General features: G+C 39.3%; 1 protein-coding gene across 1 annotated transcript; it reads left to right on the forward strand.

Moving 5' to 3' along the window:
- Window positions 1–1,248: 1,248 nt before the first annotated feature.
- LOC112190654 (inorganic pyrophosphatase 1) lies at window positions 1,249–2,952 on the forward strand. Its single transcript, XM_024330107.2, has 4 exons — window positions 1,249–1,548; window positions 1,648–1,769; window positions 1,858–2,059; window positions 2,354–2,952. The coding sequence occupies exons 1-4, from the start codon at window positions 1,411–1,413 to the stop codon at window positions 2,708–2,710; spliced, it is 819 nt and encodes a 272-aa protein (XP_024185875.1). The 5' UTR covers window positions 1,249–1,410; the 3' UTR covers window positions 2,711–2,952.
- Window positions 2,953–9,696: the final 6,744 nt, after the last annotated feature.

Here is a 9,696-nt window from a genome sequence, read left to right on the forward strand (position 1 = left end):
ACTAGTCACCAGAGCACAGCAAGGTGGATGATGACTTTTCTCTCTAAGTGAGAAAGAAGGAGAGGGCAAAAAAGTCTCAAAAATAAATAAAAAGAATAAAAAAAGAATTAATTAGGTAGTAGGGAAATAATCTCTTAGAGTGTTTTGGGTAAATGATGTTAAAAAACTGTTAGTGGAGCAAGTTGGCAATTTTGTTGTTGAAATTGGGTAAATGATCATTTCCCATTTTTTTAGTTACATTCTTTACTCTAATGAAGGCCTTATTTACCTTAATGAAGATTTCTTTTTCTTCTAGTTACTACATAAGTCCTCAAAATGGTAACATGAGTCTTCAAAGTTGTAAATATTACATGAAATAAGATATGTATGAGAAATGTTAATATAACTTTACTCCGGCTTGAGTTGCACCGTGTATGAGAAAGCACGTTGAAAAAATTCCTTGTTCGTGTGACCCAAAGTGCGGTACAATGAAGAAAATATAAAAGAGTGTGGAGTATTGTACTATATTGCAAAAACACTTGTATAAGAATTTGAACCTCTTTACTTATTGCTAATTAGATTGGATACTCAAATTGCTTCAATGCTCTCATCAAAAATATGAACTCATAACTAGCTCCAGATCTCCATGACCATTTTTTTTCCTCAACAATTCCATGAATTTCTTTCTCTAAGTACCATAGATTAGCCATGACCATTTATTCCGTTATATTTGTGGAAGAAAACCTTTGCAGAAACTATTAATGGCATCAATCAAAATATACAGATCCTTCCAAACCAAACCGAAAACCTTTTTCTCTTGGCTTTAGAAAATAGAAATCTCTGTCAAAAGACAATGCTTTAACAAAACAAAACGTGGAGCGTGACGCTGCCAAAACCTTTAGCACCAAAAAATTATAGCAGCCACAATAAGAAAAAGGCAAATACAAAGGCCCTCCCAAACCGAACCGTCTTGAACCATCCCCAGAATATTCCCTTTCCCTTCAATCGTTAAAGAGTTAAAGGCGTTTCAAAGTTGGCATCCCCCCTCCACTCACGGTGAACTCAATTCCCCTCGAATATTCCCTTATTCCCGCCGTTCCTTTCATCATCAGTCCCCCAATCCAACGGCCACAACCCATCGCCCACACATAACCAAACAGAGTGTACCGGAATATTGGAAATATTCTACATAACGCGTCCTAGTTTATTCACGTAATATTCCATTAGAATCCTAATCCCTATAACTGCAAACCTTCACCTTCACAAAAATTATGTCACACTCTTCGACTTGCTTTGCCACCCTATAAATACCTCCCTTTTCTTCCTCTATTTGCATTACCAACAACAAACCAACCTCGTAGAATTACTTGCATTGTTCTCTAGCGGTTCATAGAACCAGAGTTTCTTTGTGCTTCTTGTTCTTGAAAAAAAATGGCCGGAATTGTGGTGGTTTTTGACTTTGACAAGACCATCATTGACTGCGACAGCGACAACTGGGTCGTCGATGGGTTGGGTGCCACTGACTTGTTCAATCAGCTCCTCCCCACCATGCCTTGGAACTCTCTCATGGTAATTCTTCTAGCTAAGCTTCAAAGTTTTATGTTTCATATATAGTTTCCAAATATGCATGTGAGACTGAATTTTTGTTTTTTGGACAAAATTTTTCAGGATAGGATGATGAAGGAGCTTCATTCACAAGGAAAAACGATTGAGGACATTGTGGAGGTGCTCAAAAGGACTCCAATTCATCCCAGAATTGTGCCAGCCATTAAAGCAGCCCATGCTTTAGGGTATGTGATCATCCCCTGCAAATGCTTTTATTCCATCATAAACTATTTCTTCTCAGAAGCAGTCTAATTCAGTTTGGTGGTCTTGCAGATGTGACTTGAGGATTGTGAGTGATGCGAATCTGTTTTTCATTGAAACGATTTTGAAGCATCTTGGTCTGCAGGAATATTTCTCAGAAATCAACACTAACCCAGGTTATGTTGATGAAGAAGGAAGGGTTAGGATTTCACCTTTCTGTGATTTCACCAATTCACCTCATGGCTGCAGCCTCTGCCCTCCTAACATGTGCAAGGTAGAACTTAAATTCATTTATAAATTTCAGAAAGAAAAAAAGACTTTTGTTTGGCCCCCAATTGGTGCATTTGTTCCCAAAGGCTTGGAAGTTGGAACCTTTTTTCTTTTTCTTAAATTTTTGCTTTATTTTCTGGACACCATTGAGTTGTTGTCTACCTGTGACCCCAATCTTGAATGTCCTAATCAAGAATCATATTCACAACTGTTTCTTATCCACATCATGAATTTAATCACATGAGTGTAAAAATTGATCATCATGAAGTTAACCTTTTTTTAACGTTGGTTATTACAGAGTGTGATAATTGAGAGAATCCAAGCTTCGACTGAAGGGAGGAAAAGGATGATCTACTTGGGTGATGGAGTTGGTGATTACTGCCCAAGCTTGAAGCTCAAGGAAGGAGATTTCGTAATGCCAAGGAAGAATTTCCCACTTTTTGATAAGATTTGCCAGAATCCTCTGGCTCTGAAGGCCGAGATTCATGAGTGGACTGATGGAGAAGAGCTTGAGCACATTTTGCTCAACCTGATCAACACAATCGTCGTGGAAGAGAGTGCTGCTGCTCAGTTCATTACGACTGACTGCAAGTTACAGACCATCTCTGTTTCTGGTCATGAGGCCTTCCCTAAAGCTCTCCCAGTTCAGCAGTAGTGGATTTGAATGGTCATTTTGTATGTATGTAACTAATGTAATTTTGCTGGCAAATTGTTGTGGTAAGCTCGCAAAATGTTGCAAATCCAGATAAAGCTTGTTTTCTTGGTCTAGAAATAAGCTAGGCTTGTAAGTTTGTGATTTTTTTTTTTTGAAAGGGGGTTTGGAATCCAGTAAAGCTGGGAGGCTCATCCCTACTTGTATGACTCCTAAGTTTGTGATTTCTAATTGATCAAGAAAATTAGATCATGTGTGTTCTTGAGGAAACAAATCAAGAGTGAAAAATCTGGTAGCTGCATGAATTTATGGACATCCAATTTTGAATTGGCCAAGTAGCAGCACCACGGTACATATTTCTGGACTTGCTTGCTTACAAAATTCAAGGCTGCCTTTAGTGCGTAGGGTCACGGTTCTTTACTTTTTCTTTTGGTAATGAGACATGAGACATGACATACGATAAAATAGGGAAACAACCAAAAGACCATTCAAAACCTAAATGACATAAGAGATTTGGGGTCTAATCACGTGTGTTCAATTTGTGATCGAGTATGATAGGTAGCAAGGATAATGTTGGATTGGGTTTAAAAGTATAATCTTGACAAGCTATGGACAAGATTGAGAGGTTTAATTTGCCAATACGTTTGTTAAGAAATTTTTAAGCACCATCTAGGAGTCATGTACGCAGGCACGCTTCTACTGCCTGTGGTTGTCATTGTCATCAGCAAGTCTGTTTTAGGTAGAAGCCATTTTTGGGTTTACCAGAAACTTGACGGAACTATTAAAATTTAAATTCGCATTTGCACCAAAACAGACTAAATCGAAAAATTAACAACAAATATATTCTTCTTGTTAAAGGAAAAGCAAATTATGTGCCTTCGTCAAAGAAACAGACGAAGAGGGAATCAAGCAGTTACAAATCACAGCTCAATCAGCATTTAGTATCATAAATGTAATTGATATTTCCGTTGTAATCCTATCCCTATATAAAGGGGTTATGAATGAAATGAGTAGACCAATTTCCATTATCATTTTACTTCAACACGTTATCAGCACGCTCTGAGTCAAGAGCCAAGAAAAAAAAATCTAGTTTTCTAGTTTCTTTCTTCTTCCGTGAAAAAAAAAAAACCAAAACCTAGAAATTTTTTTTGTCTGCCGCCACCAACAAAAAAAAAAAAAAAAAATATATATATATATATATATATATATATATATATATATATATTCAATTCCCCAGCGCCGGCAACGCCCATGCAGTGCGCCTTGCAGCCTCCCACAACCGCCCTGCCTCATAGCCAGCGAACCCCACCCGCCTGCAGCAGCAGCGCACATCCACCACAACCCAGCGCCGTGCCCACCCGCGCCTACTCTGTGCGCGCATATCCCGCCTCCCTGCCCCCACACAGCAGCACCCAGCCTTCTCCAAGCACGTCGGAGCACGCACGACCCCTGCAAGCCGGCTTTACAACCCGCCTGCGTAGCCTACGACACCTGCAACCTCCGCGCCTGCACCACTGATCCCAGCAGATCCCAGCAACAGCGCTCCCGGCCTTGCATCCCCGTCGACCTGCGTCCCGGAGCCCCCACCCCGATCTCCGCGCTACTGCCCGCACAGCCGCGTCTAGCCCATGCGCTCCTGCCCGCACAGCCCCCGTCTGTAAAGAACAGCTCTGCAAGAAAAAAATAGAACACCAGGAGGAAAAGAGACAAAGAAGGTGACTTGGCGAAAAAAAAGAGAGAGCAAAAAAAAAGGAGAAAAGAAAAAAAAAAAAAACTGGGACCCGGCCCAAAGTAAAGAGCCAGCCCGAAAGAAAAGAAACAGGACCCGGCCCAAGAAAAAAAAAGTGGTAATTGAAAAAAAAAAAAAAAAAAAATCTGCAGGCTCAGAAAAGAAAAATTGTGCGGCCCCGAAACGAAAAAAAAAAACAGGCCCTGCAGCCCACAAATCAGCAGGCCCAGCAGAACCCAAAAAAAAAAAAAAAACATCGCTACGCACGCCTGCATCAACACGCGCGTGCGTTAGGATTGTTTTTCTCGAAACCAAGTATGTTCTCTTTTATTTTCATACTATGGTATATTTAATTATTTATAATTAGAATTTTTTTTTATTTTTAAGCATGCTTTATACCTTATTGTTTATACCTTTATTATATTTTGTTATTAAGCATGTTTTTATTTTATTTATCCTTATATAAATTATTCCTAAGCATGCCTTTATATTATGCTATAGATTGTATTTTATTTTATCCATGATATTTTATTGTTATTATTATATGTAACATATATTTTGGTATACATTTGTGAAATTTGAGCATGCCATGTAATTTATTTTAATATATGTTATGTTTTTATTATTTATTATGTGCTATGATTATTACTTGTTTAGAATGCTATACAAAAAAAAAAAAATTGCGTTTTGCCATGATAATGAAAGTTCATGCGCATTATAAATACACACTTACTGTGATAAAGTATTGTCACATAGCATCAGAAAAAAAATGTGACCATTATGAATCTTGGTCTTGAAATCTAATTATACGTTTGGAAAATAATTCACGTGGATGTCTTTATGACTGCGTAATTTATTATCTCTTGTTTATGTAGATGGCTGATCCAACTCGACCTGAGTTTGACATTTTGGACTCAGAAGGACTTGAGTACCATCGTTGGGTTTCCGATGTAGAAACTGCCTTTGTGGCAAGAGACTACACTGCCACCATTACTGACTCCAAAGATGATGAACTATCTAATAAGGTGAAAGCAGATGCCTTAATGTTTCTGATGCGACATATTGATCCTAGCCTACGCTGGGAGTACCTTCAGTTGAAGACACCCAAAGAATTGTGGGATGCCCTTAAAGGACGTTTTGGGAACATTCATGACACTTTACTCCCAGAACTAGCTATTCAGTGGAATGGAATCCGCTTGCTTGACTATAAAAAGGTCAATGACTTCAACAATGACATGTTGCGCTTAAAAGCACATCTCAATTTTTGTGAAAGGGAAATCACAGAAGATGATATGATCTACAAGACTGTTACCACCTTTCCTAATTTAGCTTTTATACTAGCGAACCAGTATCAGTTGGGTTATGACAACAAAAGAATCACCACCTTCAATAAGTTGATAAGCCTACTGCAAGTGGCTGAGAGACATAATGAGATTGTCTTGAACAACAATGCCAGGCCCACTAGGACAAAAGAAAATTCCCGAGGCTCATTATGGAAAAATGAAAGGTGAAAAGAACTCCAATGCAAAGGGGTTTAGACGTGCTGCTCCTTACCCACGTGGCAACCATGCACCACGTGGAAAGGGACATGGGGATCATGAAAACAAGATGCAAAAGGAAAGAGTTGACAATGAACCATGCTATAAGTGTGGATTCATTGGGCATTGGTACAAGAACTGCCAAGCAAGCAACAGAGTAGCAGCCAATTACAAGAGGTATAGAGAGTCTAAAGAAAAAGAGGCTCACTATATGGAAGAAGAAGGTCATGACCTAAACGTCAACCTTACAATTGTTGACTTCAATGGCAAAGGGGAACTTGCTAAGTCAATGGATGCTATCAATCTTGACTGATCTGCTTTATTCATTTTATTTTCCAAATATAGTTGTGAAGGCATAATGCCTCACTTTTAATTAGACTATTGATTGGTCTTAAAGTTTATTTTCAATCATGGATTGATGAATAAGATTTCTGAACAAGACCTTGATTTGCTTATCGTTGGCTTATTAATAAATTTGAAATTTTATTCTGAAGCACTGAATTTATTCAAATTTATTTTCTATACACATATTTACATGGTTCGAAATTGCAATATAAAGATGTAAAACAATACATCTAGAGAAAAAATTATTATTAGAATGAAAAGATTATCATTCTACTAAACTAAAATTACTCTAAAGAATCTGAGATATATTTAAAGTCAAAGACGTTCTGTATGCACCAAGAGCTAATCGAACCTTGTTAATGTTTCAAAGCAATTTGTGCCAATGGTTATCATGTAAAAACACACCGTGAGAATGGAACTGAATACCTTGAAGAGAAACTTATGAGTCAATCTAGTGGACTGTACCTCACTACTATTCGGATCATTGAATCCTTTACTGTCACCAACAATGAAATGTGGGACACTGACTCATACAGGCTTTTGCATGACCGCCTATGGCACCGAGGTCGTGACATGATGATCCGTACTTTTCAAGAACTCACACGGACATCCCTTCTTTCGAGTGAAAAATGGGAGAAAAATCCGCCACACTGCAAGGTGTCGGTTCTAGTATTGCTCAAATGCAGTCATTGCCTTATGAAGTACCAGAAGCACTACCTTCCTCCCATTATGCCTCATTGACTATTTCAAAGGCACATCACTCGTTTTGCAAAGCCTGCTCTTTAGCAAAAACAAAACATTCCATTCTTACAAAGGATACAAAGAGATGTCTGTGGACCTATCCATCCAGAATGCGGACTATTCAAGTACTTTATGGTTCTGGTGGATGCTTCGACAACCTGGTCACATGTCATTTTATTGTCCACAAGAAATGCTGCAATACTCCTAGCACAGATTATACGTTTAAGGGCTCACTACCCTGATCACCCTATCAAGTCTATAAGGCTTGATAATACTGGAGAGTTTACATCAAAAGCATTTGATGATTATTGCATATCTATTTGGATTGATGTAGAGCATCATGTACCCCATGTGCATACACAAAATGGTCTCGCAGAAGCCACCATCAAAAGGCTACAGATGGTGGCTAGGGCATTGGTTATGCGCACCAACCTGCCTATATCTGCATGGGGTTATGCAATATTGCACGCAGCTTTACTTATTCGTTTAAGACCCACAGCTAGCCAACCATTTTCTGCGTACCAGTTGGTAACTGGATATGAGCCTGACACTTCACACTTACGCATATTTGGTTGAGTAGTATATGTGCCTATTGCGCCGCCACAAATCACCAAAATGGGTCCTCAGAGACGATTAAGTATCTATGTTAGATACGAATCCCCAACAATTATCTGCTATTTGGAACCCTTGAACTAGAACACCGAGTTTGTGGAATATTAATCCACTAGTCTGCATATGTCCAAAAGTCAGGCGATATAACATGGACAAAGCACATCCTGCTAGCACTCCCATGATCGGTCGAAGTTTGGATGCAAGGAAAGATCCATTCATCCAAAGGAAGATGACGAAGAGGTGTTGGGAGCTGAAATTCCCTATCTAAGTAGGCGCATTATTGTACTTAGCCCAATTTACTCGACCAGACATTGCATTCTCAGTGAACTTGTTAGCTAGATTTAGCTCAACGCCAACGCAGCGTCACTGGAATGGTATCAAGAACATTTTCGATACCTAAAAGGAACCATTGAATTGAGACTGTTCTTTCCCTACAAAGAGAAAAGAGGGACCACAGATGGAACTGCAATCCCTGAAGAAAATATTGATGGCAAAAGTGCCACTCACTACACCGAAAAGCCAAATGATGTTTTGGTTGGTTTTCCTGATGCTGGGTATCTCTCTGACCCACATAAAGGTCGTTCCCAAACTGGTTATGTATTTACCAATGGGAACACGACGATATCTTGGAGATCAACCAAGCAAACCCTTGTGGCTACCTCCTCGAACCACTCAGAGATCATTGTTGTACATGAGGCGGTTCGTGAGTGTGTATGGTTAAGAACTATCATTGCACATATTCGAGGGATTAGTGGTTTGAGTTCTACCACTGAAGAGCCTACTTGCATTTATGAACACAATGCAGCTTGCATCGAACAGATGAAGCTAGGTTGTTTTAAGGGTGATAACACAAAACACATATCGCCAAAGTTGTTCTACAATCAGCAACAACAGACCCTTCTCAAGATTCAAGTGAATCAAGTAAGGTCTGAGCAGAATGCGGCAGATTTGTTCACCAAATCACTGCCTAAGGCCACATTTGAGAAACATGTGAAAAACATAGGAATGCGAAGACTTTCCAAGCTCACTTGATTAATGTAATGTTCAGGGGGAGGTGTAGACGTCAGGGGGAGTCTAACACACACATGTCATTCTCAAATGTAGAAGGTGCGTTGTGCTATTTTCCTTCGATCAAGTTTTATTTTTGTCCCACAGGGTTTTTATTGTTACTTGGCAAGGTTTTTAGTGAGGCAACAACTCATGCACCATTTCGTCTTTGACTTGGCACAAGGGGGAGTGTTAAAGGAAAAGCACATTACGTGCCTTTGTCAAAGAAACAGACGAAGAGGGAATCAAGCAATTACAAATCACAGCTCAATCAGCATTTAGTATCACCAATGTAATTAATATTTCCGTTGTAATCCTATCCCTATATAAAGGGGTTATGAATGAAATGAGTAGACCAATTCCCATTATCATTTTACTTCAACACTTCTATATTTTTTACTTATTTATTTTTATAGAAAATTACACATAAGTGTCATTTTAAAACTTTAATTATCCATAAGGCCATCTAATTTTTCTTGTACACATAAGGCCACTTGCATCATCAAATTTCTCTATCCTTCACAATTTTACCCTTCTATGTTCTATCTAAGAAAATTAACTGCTTCCTATTATATTAATCATACTCTCTTCTCTCTCTTTTCTCTCTTCCCTCGACGAAATTCTCTGAGATTAATTACTCTCTCCTCCCTTTCTCTCTCGCCGGCGAAATACTCCCTCTCTCTCTCGCCGACAAAGTACTCCCTCTCTCCACCATAACGTCGGCAACCAGAACTAAAACTGAATCACGACGCCGTTTCTGGACTGGATCTCCGACGCCGACTTGAACTGGATCTCTGACTCTCTCCTTTTCCTCTCAATTCCACCGACCATATCTCTGTCTCAGGATCCTCGATGACTCCCTCCGACTCCCTCCCTCCATGATTCTGTCGTCCAAGGCGAGCATATTTTAAGCCTGACCCTAAACATTTGGTTCTCCACAACCGGGTTAACCTTTCGATCTTGGACCTTTCGATCTT

The sequence above is a fragment of the Rosa chinensis genome, chromosome 2 (assembly GCF_002994745.2).
Source record: "Rosa chinensis cultivar Old Blush chromosome 2, RchiOBHm-V2, whole genome shotgun sequence".
NCBI classification, from domain to species: domain Eukaryota; kingdom Viridiplantae; phylum Streptophyta; class Magnoliopsida; order Rosales; family Rosaceae; genus Rosa; species Rosa chinensis.